General features: G+C 47.9%; 2 protein-coding genes across 3 annotated transcripts in view; one reads left to right on the top strand and one right to left on the bottom strand.

The window, feature by feature from the left end:
* Window positions 1–2,835, bottom strand: part of RGS14 (regulator of G protein signaling 14) — a 16,130-nt gene extending 13,295 nt beyond the window's left edge. For both annotated transcript variants that reach the window (XM_016158414.2, XM_016158415.2), the window contains exons 1-2: window positions 2,701–2,835; window positions 4–228 (exon numbers count right to left, since the gene is read on the bottom strand). In XM_016158414.2, coding sequence (XP_016013900.2) covers window positions 4–48 — 45 coding nt within the window. In that variant the 5' untranslated portion in view covers window positions 49–228; window positions 2,701–2,835. The remainder of the gene's footprint in view (window positions 1–3; window positions 229–2,700) is intronic.
* LMAN2 (lectin, mannose binding 2) lies at window positions 2,834–16,839 on the top strand. Its single transcript, XM_016158372.2, has 8 exons — window positions 2,834–3,165; window positions 3,334–3,452; window positions 11,419–11,536; window positions 12,196–12,275; window positions 12,412–12,573; window positions 12,684–12,798; window positions 14,863–14,982; window positions 16,157–16,839. The coding sequence occupies exons 1-8, from the start codon at window positions 2,970–2,972 to the stop codon at window positions 16,315–16,317; spliced, it is 1,071 nt and encodes a 356-aa protein (XP_016013858.2). The 5' UTR covers window positions 2,834–2,969; the 3' UTR covers window positions 16,318–16,839.

Raw genomic sequence — 16,839 nt, 5'->3', positions numbered from 1 at the left:
CACCATGCGCCCGTTGGGGACGCCCAGGTGCTTGGGCTTCCCTGGCATGCCTTTGCTGTTCACCGGTCGCCGCCTCGGGGGGTGCCCACCATGGGGACTGTGGGCAGCACCGGCCGGAGCTTGCAGGGTGGCGGGCAGGCGGTGGAGAGAGCCCTGCTCCGCTCCTGCGGGCCCTCACATCCTGAAACACCAGCTCACTACCTCTTTTCTCTGCCACAGGAAGTGTCTCTATAGAAACCGAACCACAGAAAGAAGCAAGGTCTAAGAGAGCGAACGCCTCTTCCTACATACACACACACTCTCTCTCTCCCTCTCTCTCTCTCTCTCTCTCTCTCTCTCTCTCTCTCTCTCTCACACACACACACACACACCACCACCACCACCACCACCACCACCACCACCACCAACGCAACCTTGGCAGCGCCCTGCTGTAGAGTCCTCTATGTGCCCAGTAAGGAGCCCGTCCTCGTCTGGCTCAGCCTAGGGAGTGCCAAGGTCATGTTTGGGCACACCGAAGGGCATGTTCACACACCTAGGCACCTTTGGACAGCCTGGCAGGGGCTCCTGTGTACATTTGTACGTATGCACTGAGTATCCACATGTGGTTCTTACTCAGCAAACACTTATCTCACACCTGCTGTGTGCTGGGCATGTGCATACTTGGCACCCCTCCCCGCAGGCTGTCGCACCTGTGTAGTTACTACCTCTATCCCTAGACACTTTCCAAACATGTGCCCAGGTGTGCAGACAGATGGACATTCACCTTGCACACATAGTTATGCACATACAGACCATTCAGGTGCGCATGTCATAAACACACAGGCTCTCCCTTGTAGGGACCAACTAGTGTTCAGTCATATGTATGCACAGTCCTGCGGACAGGTACATGTGACAAGCACACCTGCACATGTGTACACCCACATTCACCCACCCAGGGAGGGGTACAGATTAGGTATATCTGTGCCCAAAGACACATGTGCATTCACAGTTCACTCACTTACATACAAATCCCACCTCAGTATAGCCCTGTCAACTGGAGAGTGGCACTCCGCCCTCTCAGCCTGGCCCAGTCTCAGATGAACTTGGCCCTTAGCCAGAGTCCTAAGTTTGCCTCTTTCTTACTGATGCACGTACCCACTACAAGACTTGTATTTTACTTTAAGTATGGACTTAGAGCCCTCGAGTCACTCATCATTCCAGTTTGGATCCCTCTCTATGGAGACAAGGTGACACCCCCTTAGCCAGAGAAACCCACATTGACCACTCTCATGCTTAAAACCATCCCATCGCCTTATGGAAAAAGGTCATGTTCTTTAGCTGGGTTGAAAGACCCTTGGAGTTCTGGCCTCAGTCAAACTCTCTCCTACCACTCTTGGGCTGTTCCAAACTGCCTTCCTTATGCTTTCAGGCATCAACTCCTGCCTTTGCGTTTCCTGTGCCTCTGCCTGAGGATGCCTTTCCCCTTTCTGGTAAATTACTCTTTCTTCATGACCCGATTCCAGGTTCTAAAACAAATATTTATTTTTTCATCAATTATTTATTAATCACTCACTATGTGCCAAGCACTGTTGTAGATGCTGGGGGTTCAGTAATGGAGGTTTAGTGGAATGTACATGTCCTTTTTGTCCAGATATGGGTAAATCACTGGAAGGGTATACCCCTTGAGAGAGGAGTGGCAGAGGACTCTTGTACATATGTCTGTACTATATATATACATATATATAAATAACTTTAATAAAAAAACGCTCACTAAAAATTTATGTAAAATAGAAAAGTTGTCGATACTTAATCCTGAATAAGTCCATTCATTCAAAAGGGAAGCTCCTTAAAGTCAAATAAAACAGCAATCAATCAAGATTCTATCCTGTGATCTATAACAAGGGTCATTAATTCAAAAGTTAGAGGGGCCAGACAGGTGCTGTAAATTAGTGGTCAGTATGTAGACAGGCTTAGAAGAGGAAGGCATTTGTAGGAGGAACAGCTCATGGGCTTAGTGTGGTTGGATCTCCTCATTTTTCCAGAGAAACTGGAAATTTGGATTTCTAATGTGAATTTAAGATACCGCATTTAAAGATATCGGTAGTTAAATCGTTTATTGAAATAGTATTAGGTAAAACAGAGCTCTATTTGGCGGCGGGCCACCAGTTTTTGACCTTTGGTCCGTAGTCAGCTTTCCTACATCTTTCGTGGACAGTTCTTGCTGTATCGGACAGGCGTTACTATCGTTTGGCTCTCGATGCGTCTCAACCATTACTGGGGTCCCGGGACAGAGTCCAGGTCTGCCCTCCTGCTTAAATCCGACTGGCCCTGAGGAGCTGGGAGTAGTGGACGCCCTCAAATTAGTGGGAATTCTGTCTTTAGAGACGGAAAGGTGGAGCGGGTGAAGCCAGAGCCAACTAACGGCTCGCCGGGGGTAAAGGAGGTGGGGGAGGGGGTGTCACCTAGGGAGCCCGAAATGGCGCGAGAGTTGGAATTCAGGCCTCTGTCTTCAATTTAGAACTCCTTTTTCCCCGGACTTGGGAAAGGTTACTGCAAGGACGCGATCAATGGCCTGCGGCTGAGGGCGTTATAATCTCCGTTTGTCCAGCCCGCGCCAGCAGCACACCAAAACTACAAGTTCCAGCATGCCGCGCTTTGCAGAGGCCCCCTCGTGCTGCCCCCGACTCAAATCATCCCTCTGTTCCCCATTGGCTCACACACCTAACGTGCTGTTCCATGATTGGTTGTGCCTCGTAAGAACCCGTTGCTGAGGCTAGGCGGCCAGTGCGCCGGCACAGCCAAAGAGATAGTACTGCGCTGGACCAGGATGGGGGTTGCTCAGCAAGTAAAGCGACCGCACCTTCGGCTCCGAGGCTTTGTTTTTAACTCCCCAGCGATACTAAGTTTGAGGGGTTTCCGGCCGATCGCCATTAGATGGAACACCCGGAAGGCGGAAGTCCTAGAGCGGAAGTGGCGGAGAGGAACGGAGAATGGCGGCGGAAGGCTGGATTTGGCGCTGGGGCTGGGGCTGGAGGTGCCCGGGGAGGCCTGGGCTTCCCTGCCCCGGCCCTGGCCCCACGACACCTCTACTTCTTCTCCTGTTGCTGGGGCGGGTGGCTGCGGATATAACCGATGGCAATAGTGAACATCTCAAGCGGGAACATTCGCTTATCAAGCCTTACCAAGGTGAGGCCTGGGCGAGGATGAGTGCATGGTGAGGGCGAGGCAGCATAGGGTTGAGGAAGGGGGTGCCCGTTCTCCCCAGCAGAGTAACTCTGTGGGTTTACTGCCTCTGGCGAGGTCATTTCTGGCATGTCCTTTTACACACCTGTCTATGCCCGTCTTTACTCACAGGGGTCGGTTCCAGCTCCATGCCTCTTTGGGATTTCCAAGGCAGCACTATACTTACGAGCCAGTATGTGCGTCTGACCCCTGACGAACGCAGCAAAGAGGGCTCTATCTGGAACCATCAGGTGAGTGGTTCGCCAGAGGTCAGGCATACCCTTAAGGCTTGCCCCTCCATCCCTCCTTTCCCATCTTGGTCACACCAGTAATAACAGGTAATGGCTGTTGAGGCTACTCTGTGTCAGGAGCTGTGCTTGACACTACACCCTTCTCACTTAATTCTTTCAAAACCCATGTGAAGTAAGTGATGTTATTTCCATTTCACTAAGAAGCTAAGGCTCAGAATTGAAAATGCCTTACCCAAAGTCACACAGCCAGTAAATAGTAGAGCTGTCAGTCTGTCTAAATTGAATTGTCTCAAATAGTGAAATACATTGGAGGAATGGGATCTTTATTAGATACTTTGCTGTATGTTAGGCACTGACTTTAAGACACCTTAGTTCATTTAATTCTCATACAGGCTCTTTGAAATAGGTGGCTATTGTGATTTTATGCAGAGCTAACAGCGAATAATTCGGCATAAACAATTTAAACTGATTATCTGATCTCCAAGCCCAGCAAATCACTCGCTACATTTGACCCCCTTCCCCTGGATGGTGAAGGAACCCCTTAGAAATACTTGCAGACTCAGCCTCCTTCCCCAGTGCTTGATTGAGGGTCTTGTTATCAGTGGTATGGAGGAATTGGACTTGTGGACAGTTTCAGTTTCTGTGACCTTTGCTTCAGAGGTCAGGGACCCTCAGGTGTCACTGGCATGTCACATAAGCAATGATGAAGATCAGTTGCTACACAGACTCCACACTGAGGGAGTCTAGCTCAGGAAAGGGGTGAAAGGGGAATAATTGGGGCTGGGTCACAACTTGGAGCAAAACTTGCTCCTACCGCAGCCTGCCTGGCCTCAACCCTTTCCTGGTTTTCTCTATCACCCTGCTCTTTGTCCCTTCTGGTTGATGCCCCCATTTAATAGGAGCTCATACTGTTCTCGTGTTACCTCATCTGCCTGTTCCCTCGGCTTCTCCTCTTATTGCTAGGGGCATCTGGGGTTACTTTCCTTAGCTTTCACTCTGATCCTCAGAGCCAGGGATCACCTGTGAAGGGGTAAACTTGCATTACGTCTACACATTCTGGCCCCTGGTGCCTGGCATCTTGTCATTTGTTTTGTAGATTTTGTTCCAGCCTCTCTGGCTTCCTTCTTGCCTCAAGACCTTTGCACTTGTTGTTCTTTCTGTCTGGGACACTGCCTCCTGGTTCTCCATGCCTACTTGCCTTCTTCTCATCTGTTAAGTCTCAGCTCAAGTGCCACCCACTCAGAGTACTTCAATAATTACCCTATCTCCCCTAAGTCACATTCTGTCACATTATTTTGTCTTAAAACTTTCAAAAAAATTTTTAAAATGATAATGTGGCCTTATATTTTTTATGAAAATGAGTTCCGTGTAATTTTTTTTTTTTTAAGGTACATTCGGAACTGTTGGAAATCAGGTTCAGTCACAAGTAACTTAATTATAGTTGTAGATAACTGGCGGTTGGCATTGTCCACTAGTGGTGTGGCAGTGTCACAGTGCTGACAGGATTCTGCACTTCTTTGAAAATTCACAGCCTGGAATATAATTGCCTTATCTTCCTTCCCCCACCCCCCCCATTCAGCTCCAGGGACATTTCTTATTTGGCCCAGCAGGTAGTCCCTAAAGAGCTGGAGTGTTTCCTCTAGTTCCTGAAAGAAATTGCTTGGAACTCTTAGAATTTTCCGCCCAGTGTTTCCCAAGGTCCACCTCTTCTTTTAATGGGCTGAAGAGAGGTGCTTTCTGGACTTTTCTTTTTTGTGCCCTTTACTCAACTCGGTCTGGGAAAGGCAGCAAATTAGCAAGCACTGCCGGGTACCTGCTGTCTTCCCAGCAGAGATAAGAGGTGGTAAGGGGGCCGAGCGGTCTGGGTGAAGGAATGTGGCCAAGCGGCAACTTGAGCTCCAAGTGCCTGTTGGCTGGAGCACAGTACACAGGGGGCGCTCGAGGGACTGGTTCCGCCTGTTCTGAGGGCCTGTCTTCCTATAGGCTGCAGCATGGTCTTTAACTTTTTTTTGCTGAGGTACTCTCTGAAGATTAGCCTGTCATATTCCTTTGTGACTGAAAGAAGTATAATAATTTAAACTTTTTAACTTTGTTGAGACCTTGAAACTCAGTTTTAATATTTTCTTTGAGAGTATTACCAGTACACAATTGATCAAAGTAAACGCATTACACAGTTTTTGAAAAATTATTGTAGAGAAGTGAAAATTTACTGGAATGCATCTCAGTGAGCTGTCAGCCCCTGTTTGGATGAATGTTATTGTCAGAATGAAACAATCCTCAACTCCATTTCTGCTTTTTGTTCTTTAAATGTGAACGCGGAGAATCTGTTCACTAGATAGTAGATGGAGACGCAGGAAGTTTTATTATAGCAGGGTCACTCAGTATTTTGAACTTCTTTTCATTTATAAACCCCAAATCTTGGAGTGATCTTTCATCAAAAACTTTAGTGTATCAGCTGACTGTTGGATTCACTCTGCTTTCCACTGTGTTGCCAGCAAAGACCTGGAAATCACCCAGTTGTAAAGTGCTCTGTGATTGCCAGGTGATTCTGATTTCATTGGCCTGGGGGATAGTGGGAGCATTAAGATTTCTAAGCTCCTCCCTTGGTGCCTGGGCTGTGCAGCCAGGCTGGAGAACCATGGCGATGTCTTGTTCCTTCCCCAAAGCAGCATCTAAATCAGTTCCAGCTCTTACATTAACTACATAAAATCCTTCAGAGGCTTTATGTTGTCTGTATCGTAGTATTTCTATCCACCAATCTGCAGTCTTCAATCTGTGGTGCGTGGAGACTAAGGCCTAGTTAGTCTTGAAAGATCAGGTTCCAGACCCTGAACTTCCCCATGTGCTTTTTCTTGAAACTGACCTCCCTGTGAACATGGTAGGGACAGGAGGGGAGGTTTTCTGCTCTCACCTCTCTGTTCACAGTTGCCCTGCTGCGCAGATGCATTACCTTGCATCCTCTTAGGGTTTTATCTCAGTGTGTTATTCCCAGGTGCAGAGAATTCCTGGGCACCAAAGAGACCATTTGGACCCTGGCTTCTGGACTGACTTTTGTGTATGCGAGATAGGTTTTTAAATGTTTTTTTTTTTTTTTTAGAGTTATTACTGATGTCTAGTTTAATTTCATCATGGCCAAGGAACATACTTATGATTTCAGTCTTTGGAGGTCTGTTGAGACTGGCAGACGGTCCCTCACACGGTCATGTTTGGGGAAAACATTATGCTTGCCTGCAAAGCGTGTGGCTTGAGTCAGTGTGCCATTTCAATCCTTAGGTCAAGTTTGCTGATTAGGTTCAAATTTCTATATCCCTCCTGCCAATCTTGTTCACTTTTATGAGTTACTAAGAGAGGTGTGTTAACATTTCTGTGTGTGGATTTGTTTTTATCTTTTGTAGTTCTGGCAGCTTCTGCTGTATGTATTTTGAGTCCAAAATTTTTCTGGTAAATGGGATCTTTTGTCATTAAGAAGAGTTGCCTTTTAGACTTTGTTATTGCAATAGCTACACCAGCTTGGTTTTGGTTAACATTTGCACGCTGTATCTTTTTCTGTTTTTTACTTAGTTTTTTTCCATTTCTTTATGTTTTAGAGTTGTCGCTGATAAACAGCTTATAATTAGGCTTATTGGGGGTTTATTTTTAATGTGATAAAATACATATAACATAAAACTTACCGTTTTAGTCTTATTTTTTTAATCGTTTAATTTATGAAACCATCTCTTCAGTAGGATACTCTTTAGCATTGAAACCGTTTTTTAAAATACAATGGTCCTCAACAAAAATTAGTTTTGATAACTGTATTTATATATTTGCATATATGAAAGAAAATTCCTCAATTTTTTTTTATTGTGGTAAAATGTACATAACATAAAACTTACCATCTTAACCATTCTCAAGTGTAGATCAGTAGCCTTAAGTACATTCACCTCTTGCAGCCATCCCCCGCCATCCATCTCCAGAACATTTTCATCATCCTGAACGGAAACTGTCCCCATTAAACAGCAACTCCGCACTCCTCCGCCACAGGCCCTGGCAACTAGCATACTCCTTTCTGTTTCTTTCTGTGTATGAACAATATTCCTCTGTGTGTGTGTGTGTGTGTGTGTGTGTGTGTGTGTGTGTGTGTGTACACACCACATTTTGTTTATCCATTCATCTGTTGATGGACTTGAGTTGTTTCTACCTTTTGACTGTTGTAAATAATGCCGCTATGAACATGGGTGTATGTGGGTGTCTATCTGAGTGTCTGATTTCTCTTCTTTTGGGTATATACCTAGGAATTGCCGGGTCATTTGGTAACTCTGTGTTTAAACCTTTTGAGGACCACCAGAGTTGTTCACAGCAACTGCGCCATTTTACATTCCTACCGGCAGTGCACAGAGGTTCCAATTTCTTCACATCCTCATCAATACTTGTTATTTTCCGTTTTTTGTTTTGTTTTTTTTAAATAATAGCCATCCTAATGGGTGTGAAATGGTATCTTGTGGTTTTGATTTGTACTTTTGTAATGATTAATGATGTTGAGCATCCTTTCATGTGCCTTTTAGCCATTTGTGTATCTTCTTTGGAGAAATGTCTGTTCAAGTCCTTGGCCCATTTTAAATTGGGTTGTTTTGTCATTGAGTTGTTGGAGTTCTCTATGTTTTCTGGATATTAATCCCTTATAGATACCTGTTTTGGAAATATTGTCTCTCATTTTGTGGGGCGTCTTTTTATTCTCTTGATTTTCTTGAATGTAAAAGTTTTAAAATTTGATGAAATCTGACTTACCTGTTTTTCGTGTGTGTCGCGCGCATTCTGCTGTCCTATCCAAGAAACTATTGTTAAATCCAGTGTTGTGAAAATTTTCTCCATGTTTTCTTCTAAGAAATTTATAGTATTAGTTTTTATAGATTTATAGATTTAGTTCTTAGTTTGAGTCTTTGATCCTTTCTTTACTTTTTAAATTAAACTTTTTATTTTGACATAATTGTAGATTTACATGCACTTGTAAGAAATAATACAGAGATATTCTATGTACCCTTATCAGCATTTAGTTCATCTGCATTTAGTAAAATTTCCCTTGCATTTGGTTTGAATTTACCATCTTACTATTTACTTTCTACTTGTACTGCCTGCTCTCTTCATTTTTCTCTTTTGGGTTTGTTCATTTTTATTACATTTTTACTCTTCTATTAGCACACAAGTTTTGTGCTTATTTCCCAATTTTTTAGTGGTTACTCTCAAGTTTAAAACATACATCTGTGTTTTACCAAAGTCTGATAATATGTTCTTTTACCTTCTTCCTGGACAATGCAAGGACCTTAGAACTTTAATGCTGTTTCCCCATTGTTGTCATTTATTTTAATCCTTTCCATTTTAAACATAAAACATTTTATGCAAACATTTATGTAGATTTTTACCCTCATATTTACTGTCTTCATTGCTCTTCCTTCCTGAGTCTCTGACCTACATCTGCATCATTTTCCTTCTCCCTTAAAAACGAAAGACAGTTTTAAGTGTTTTTGTTTATCTAAAGGTGTTTTAATTTCACCTTTATTCTTGAAGGATACATTTGCTAAGTATAGAATCTTGTGTTAATTGTTATTTTCTTTCAACTCCTTATATATCACTATATAATCTTCTAGTGTTTCTGTTGCAAAGTGGGGTATCAGCTTATTGTAGTGCCTTTGGAGGTAATCTGTCTTTTTCCTTTGGTTGTTTTTAAGAATGTTTTTCTTTGTTTTCTCCTTCCTTCTCGCCCCCCCCCCCCTGCTTAATGTGACTAGGCGCAGTTATTTATTTTTTAAAATTTATTTCCTTTGGTTTGTAACACTTAAGATTTGTGGCATAATGTCTTTGAATCAGTTTTAGTAAGGGTTTAGGTATCTCTTTAAATTTTTCTTTGCCCTATTGCTTCTTATTCTGAAACTCCAATTATACTTACCTTAGACTGTCTCACTCTTTCTTCTGCCTCTTACAGTTTTGTATCTGCCATGCTTTTGTTCTCTCTGCTTCATTTTGGATATTTTTAATTTGAGTGGACTTGAGTTTATTAATTTTCTCCATTTGTTTTTAATCTGTTGTAAAACCTATTCATTACATTGTTAATTTCAGTTATTCTTTGTTCTAGATTATTCGTAGTGTGATTTTTAAAACTTACAGTTACCTACCAAAATTCTCAATCTTGTCCTTTATCTCCTTGAACATAGTAAACTAGTTATTTGAAAGGCCAAAATGTGGAGTTCCTCCCTCTGGTTTTTGTTCATATGTTGTCTCTTCATGTGCCTGGTAATTTTGATCATGTACCAGATCTTGTATTTGTAATATTTTTTGTTAAAACACGAGACTTAGGTGAGTCTCTTTCCGTGAATTTCAGAGACTGAGGGGGCTCAGAGCTGGGCTGTAGTCCCCAGGGAAGCCTTTTTCTTTCATTCTTACTTTTGGCTTGCTGTCTTTTTGGTCTCAACCCACAGCAGGCCTTGGACTCAAGATTCTTTGTTCGTCTGTCCTTGAGAGCTCTGTTGCCTGCTCTAGAATTTGCAGATTTTTTTTGATTTCCCAATGAACTGTCAAGAACTGGGAAGGCTGACTTCACGTGACTTGTAAGCTGCTGCACGGGTGCCTACTAGTTCCATGTTCTCTGGAGCCAGGTCTCATCTGGCTTTCTGGTGCCCGGAGCCAGAGCACTGGCTGGTAACTCTGAATGCACAAGCCAGATAACTCATGATGGGACATAAAGGTCTTTATTTCTGAGTTTTTTTTGATTTAAGAAGTAATGTGTTCATTTTATAAATTTCAAATATTCCTTTTCTTCTTTCTTTATCTACATATATACTAATTTCTTTTTTCAAAAATGAAAACATAGCACTGATACTTTTTGCAGTAGTATCTTTGATATCTTTAAGGGTAAGTGCTTAAGGCTCAGCCTCATTCTGTTGAAAAGCTGCAAAAGCCATATCGTCCCAAGAAGACGGGAGCATTTAGTCCCATTGGTTGTGCGTGTGTTTCTCTTTGTCCTTGTCCATAGTGGTATTAGCAATCTCTGTAATAGCTGGTAATCTGGTAGGTCAGCAATACCCTGTTTTCATTTTGCCTGTCTGATGGTCCTTTGTTTAATCACTTGCTCACATGCCCATCTACAGACTTCCCTTAAGTATGTTGAAGTGTATGTCATACTAGTTTTCACAAGCAGCTTCCTGGTGGGTGAGGCCAGGCTGTTTCCCTTGTAGTGCGCAGTGCCCAGCTGTGCACCTGGTGTTCCTGGATGCTGGGGAGCATTGGCCTTCCCTCAGATCGCAGTAGCCCTTCCAGCCTCCAGCCCCAGTGCTGTCACCACGCTGGGGCTTGCCTAGGTCTGCAAGAGGCAGGAGGTGTGCTGGGGTTTGGAGTCAGCCAGACCTGAGTTTGAGTCCCTTAGTTTGGAAGGTCAGTTAGGAGGGAAGATTGTAGGGATGGGAGGCCAGAAGGGAGCTGATACAGCTTGTGTTAAAGACCCGAGGGTTGCAGGAGGTTTAGAAGACAGAGCACGAGTTTCTGCATCACACAGACCTGGGAGTGAATCGTGACCATCCACTTACCTGCTGTGGACAAGTTGTTTTGTCTAAATGTGTTTCAATTTTGTAAAATCTGTGGCTTAAACTTGGGGTAGTAACCCTCCCACAGGATCCTGGGGCAGGAGCAGTGAGCCTGGGGAGAAAACAGGGCTGACGGGTTTGACTGGTGTTGAGTGAATCAAAGTGCAGAAGACAGCTGGGTTGGGCGGGGTCTGGCCTCAGGCAGCCTTGGGACCCTGTGTGGCCTCTCACTCCCCACCTGGTAGTCTCAGCCGTCTTCTTTCTTCCTGCTGAGAAAGCTGGGGGATCTGTTGGTCAGTGGTACTAGTGACCCTACTGGCCCAGGCTCAGTGGGAGCAGGGTCTGTGCCGGGTCACCTCCAGCTGGCAGGAAGGCCCAGGGAGCTCTGAGCACCCTCTCTGCTCTCCCTCCAGCCTTGCTTCCTCAAGGACTGGGAGATGCACGTCCACTTCAGAGTCCATGGTGCAGGGAAGAAGAATCTCCATGGAGATGGCATTGCCTTGTGGTATACCCGGGACCGCCTTGTGTCAGGTAGGGCTGCGCTCGAGCCGGTGGGAGCTTGTGTAGCCAAGAATCTTCCACTCTGCACCCTCCTGTCAGGGTGCTCTTCCTCTTCCTCAAGGAACCCAGAACCCCTGGAATCTGGGCGTCCCTTCGGGAAGAGGAGGAGCTGGATCCTACAGCTCAATTCTGTACCCCATGGTGGCCTGGCATTATACACCAGCTAAGAATGGTCTTTACCATTCTACCATTTAAACGGCTATTTTTGAAAAGCAAAAACAAGGAAGACTGTGTGACCCAGACTATATTTGGCCTGCTAAGCCCAAAACGTTTGCTCTTTGGACCTTGACAAGAAGTTGCTGGCCTCCGGGTTAGAGGATAGGGTGTCCTGTGTAGCCACCCGCTGTTCACATGCCAGATACCCGCCCCCCACCCCTTGTCACCTGACTCCTCAGAGGATGTGGCCAGGTGTTGTCCCTTTCCATTTCAGGCTTTAAACTTGAGTCCTTTCTGCCATGCCCCTGAAGCCACCCCCCAGCTTTTGCCTTCAGAGGTCCCTTCTCTTCCCTGGGTGCACAACTAATAGCTTGCATCTCTCCCCCTGACCCACACTGGTGCTACGTTGTCCTTCAGATTACCCAGGGGACAACCCCAGTTTCCCCCATGATGAGAGCATCTCCTCATTCTAGGGCCTGTGTTTGGAAGTAAAGACAACTTCCATGGCTTAGCCATCTTTCTGGACACATACCCCAATGATGAGAGCACGGAGGTAGGCGCTTCCCTCCTGCACAATGGGACCCGGAGGACTGGGCGGTTGACTGGGCGACGGGGGAAGGGGTTGGTGGAGCTCCCGCTACCTCCTGCAGGCCAGGTTGGCCATGTAATAACTGGTGTCTTGGTCACAGCGTGTGTTCCCATACATCTCGGTGATGGTGAACAATGGCTCCCTGTCCTACGACCACAGCAAGGATGGCCGCTGGACGGAGCTGGCAGGCTGCACGGCTGACTTCCGCAACCGTGATCATGACACCTTCCTAGCTGTGCGCTACTCCCGGGGCCGCCTGACGGTGAGCAGCCGGTGGGGCTTGGGGACGGCTCTGCCTGTGCCGGTTCTGAGGTACTCGGGTAGGCGGGCGGGCTGGGTCTGGGGTGAGCTTGACCTGCTGGCTGGCTGCAGGTGATGACTGACTTGGAGGACAAGAACGAGTGGAAGAATTGCATCGACATCACGGGAGTGCGCCTGCCCACTGGCTACTACTTCGGGGCCTCGGCTGGCACCGGTGACCTGTCTGGTGAGTGGGCTGAACAAGGTGTAAAGTCTCAGTTTTGACCTTCCCCGGTCTTTTGGGAGCTTGTGACATAGCTGGTCATCTCCTTCTTGAACTTCATTGGTTCCACACGTGCCTGGTTTCTTCGCCTCTTCCCATCGTCTGTCAGTGTCGGCATGCGCAGGGCTCAGTCTCTCACAGTCCTAGGCAAGCTTCCCGTCTCCCTGAGAGGCTGTGAATCTGGGTGCCGTTGACCCCAGATGTCTGTCTGCAGCCCAGTATCACCAACAACCCGCTTGGCATCTCAGCATCACATGTGCACAACTGAAGACCACATCTTTCCATCAAGACATAAATGACACCTCTGTCCTTTAGTTGCTTAGGCCAAAAACCTTGTATCATTCAGGATTCCCCTTTTGTCTCACATGCCACTGTCATCCATCAGCAAGTCTTGCTGGCTTTGTCTTCACGGTGCAGCGGACCACCTCTTGCCCTTCCTTTACTACCTGGAGGGTCTGGGCCACCGTCCTCCCTCACTTGGACCCCTGCAGGAGCCCCCAACCGGTTCCTGCATGCTGGCCACCGACAGTCTCAGCACAGGAGCCAGAGCGATCCCATTAAAGCTTGCATGAGGTGTCACTGCTGCTCCTCTCAGAGCTCTCCAGCCACTATCCATCCCTTCCAGGTCCTGGTGCCAGCGCCTCACCCACCCCATCACCTCTGACTCTTTGCTCCCTGTTCCCCATTTACGTTGCTTCCAGCTGTGCAGACAGCAGTCCCCTCCTGCCTTGGACCTTTGTGCTTGTGTCTTACTTTCATCTCCGTCAGGTCTTGCTCAGATGTCACTTTCTGAGTGAGGCCTTCTCTGATTTCCCTATTTAAAATTTTACACATGTACCTCTGTCATTTGCACATTCTGTCACCTTTCTCGACTTTATTTTTCTTTATAGCACTTAACCCTCTTATACCTTATAATTTCATCGTCTCTGTCCCACTCACTGAATCGTGAGCTCTATAAAGTTGGGCTCTGTCTTGTTTGTCCTACAATGAATGCTCTGTAAACATTCGGGTGCCGCCAGGCCTGGGCAGCAGTTGAGGGTAGCCCTTGGCTGTGGTCCTCAGTCCTCCTCTTGGCCTTCAGATGGCACCAGCCACTGTCCAGGAGCCTCCTCCCCATGGGAGTGTCTGGGCCCACTTGGTCCCCAGAGTGTCCATTGTTTTAAAGTTTTTAATACAGAAATTGTAATTGTATATCCAAGAGAGAAGAGGATGGGCCAGAAAGCCCCTCGTTCCTGGGAGGTGTTACCTGCTCACTGATTACCTGGTAATCAGTTCTCAGCGCGTTGCCATCCTGGTGTTAATCTCTAGATCTGCCACCATCCTTCTTCTTGGGTTACCTTGAATTTCATGTGACAGAATTTCAGCATATGTCCTGAGGGGGCCAGATCTGTGGCAGGTGGGTGCTCCCTAAGGCTGTTCGGTGCTCGGTGAGGAGTGGTGTTGCGGACAGGCCTCTCATGGGCAAAGTCACACAACGTGTGCTTAGGTAGCTATTTGCACAACTGAGACTGTTGGAAATTTGAGTGTTGAATTTCTCCACGTTCACACACCCAGGAAGCAGCCGAGCTCAGGTGGGAGCTGCGTTCTGACCTGAGTTGGGCCTCTGGGGCTGTGTACACTGGGCAATTGGGTGCCGCTTGGCTCTGCCCACCTGGCCACTGGGTCCTTGCTCTTTGCGCTCCCCTTTCCAGACCCTTTCCTCGGGTTCCAGGTGGTTGGCTTAGCTGATAGCAGGAGGTAGGCTGACTAGGAACCTTGTCTTGGCCGTGAGCCTCAACTTTCCCATCTCAGAACTGGGATGATCAGTTATGGTCAAGCAGAAGTTTTTCTGCCCAGACTGGTCAGACCTGGGCCTTCCTCAATTCTCCTCAGGTGCAGTCGCTGACCGCAGATCAAGGCTGAGCCCTCAGCCCGGCAGGTGCAGGTTCTCTCTGGGGGACCTGGCCACCTCATGTGGTTGGGAGGGACATGGGCTGTGTGCCCAGAGGTGGGCTCAGGCCCCTTATAAGCTGCTTCTCTGTCCTGCAGACAATCATGACATCATCTCCCTGAAGCTGTTTCAGCTGATGGTAGAGCACACGCCTGACGAGGAGAACATCGACTGGACCAAGATTGAGCCCAGCGTCAGTCTCCTTAAGTCGCCCAAAGGTGGGTGTGTGCGACCCCTCCCAGTCTGGGCTTGGGTTCCTGGTGTGAGGCCGGGACTGGGCCATAGCTAGTGTGGACAATGCGTGCTCGTGGTTCCTCCTTGCCGGGTCTGGCTGTGGTTGTGGCCTGGGCTCTTGGGTCAGCAAACGATGCTAAGACAGATGTGTGAACACCTGGTGTCTGCTTCCTCCCGCACTTGGTGCTGTGATAACGGCTAGTTAAAGCTACAGGGTCACGTGTATGACCTCAGTAAATGGCCTGAGAAGTAGGTCCTACCACTGGCTGAGGAAACTGACCCTAGAGTTTCTTCAGCAGGAGGAGATAAAGTCAGGATGGGAGCTGGAGTTTTTGCAAAATCTCAAACCTGGGCTCTTCCTGTGGCACTGATTAGCTATGACCTTGTCCTCACAAAGTGAGGGTCCTGGTTGGAGAAGTGAGGCTGTGGGAGCCCCAAGGCCGAGGAGCTACTTAGGAGCTCCTGGTTTAGTAAGGACTATTACTGTCCCTGTGCAGGCGTGGTGAGGGGCTGGCGGTGGGACTGTGTCAGCAGGCCTACCCTGTCAGGTGTTTCAGGAAGGGAGGATGTCAGGCTTGTAGCCTGCAATGCAGACCTGGCCGAGAGGAGAGCCACATCCCACAGATTCCAGAAGATGCTGCAGGTGTCAGGCCCTGGTGCCTGGCAGAGTCATCAACAGTGTTATTGGGCAGGGATGTGATGTGGCTGGAGAAGTACAGGGTGGGGTGCTGAGGGCCTGGACCCCAGGGGCCCCAGATGCATCCAGGTGTGAGTCAGGGCATGTGGAGTGGAAGAGGAGGCTGACAGGGAATTTGGGCCTCGTGTCCACCTCTGAGCTGCTTCTGAGGCAGATTCTCTGGTGTCAGGGGCAGGCTGGCGAAGGCAGATGCTGGGCCTCCCTGGCCTCTTGGGGCGCCTGGGAATCCAGTGTTTGCCAGCTACTTGCAGCAGAAAGGCACCCCAGAACTCCATCTCTAGGAACCTCAGGGATGTCCCTGTGTCTACTTCCTGCCCCTTGCCTGCGCGGCTGTGCACCTGGGGATGGGGATGGGGGCCTCGCCAGGGCCACCGCCCTGCTCGGTCCTGTTGGCTGGCCCCATCAGGGAGCTGTCGGGCCTCTCCATTCTGCTACCTCAACTCCCCCTTCTTCTCCCTCAGACAATGTGGACGACCCAACGGGCAACTTCCGCGGCGGGCCGCTGACAGGGTGGCGGGTGTTCCTGCTGCTGCTGTGCGCGCTCCTGGGCATCGTCGTGTGCGCCGTGGTGGGCGCCGTGGTGTTCCAGAAGCGGCAGGACCGCAACAAGCGTTTCTACTGAGCGGCCGGTGCTCTGCTTGAGGGGCTGGCCTTGGGCCCCGGCATCAATGTGAACTTTTTACTGGGATTGTAAAAGAAAAACAAGACGACCTTATTTCTTAACAGTTTCGAAGAAATAATTAAAGTATTTTCATACATTTTGCTTCTTGCCCAGCAGGGACAGGCTTCAGGGCCGGGGAATTAAGGGTTTGGCATCCCCACGGTTGGGACAGACGCCCTGGCCAGCTGCCAGCATCTCAGGAGCAGGGCCTCTGTGTCTGGAGCTGGGCCGAAGCCCCAGTAGATGGCTGTTGAACACTGGAGGCCCCCGAGCCACATGGGGGTAGGCGCCTGACTATGCGAGCAGCGAGTCTGTTCTGTGCTGTGTGGCATGTGGGGCGGAAGAGGAGGCTGATGGGGAATTTGGGCCTTGTGTCTACCTCTGAGCTTCCACCTGAGGCAGGCCCTCTGATGAGATGGAGGAGCAGTTTTGTGGGGCCTAGAGTGTGACCATTTGCTAAATAAAGTGACATAACCACCCTCA

This window comes from Rousettus aegyptiacus, unplaced genomic scaffold (genome assembly GCF_014176215.1).
Source record: "Rousettus aegyptiacus isolate mRouAeg1 unplaced genomic scaffold, mRouAeg1.p scaffold_m13_p_7, whole genome shotgun sequence".
Classification (NCBI taxonomy): Eukaryota; Metazoa; Chordata; class Mammalia; order Chiroptera; family Pteropodidae; genus Rousettus; species Rousettus aegyptiacus.
The sequence above is the reverse complement of the archived record's forward strand: the minus strand, read 5'-3'. Positions and strand labels throughout refer to the sequence as shown.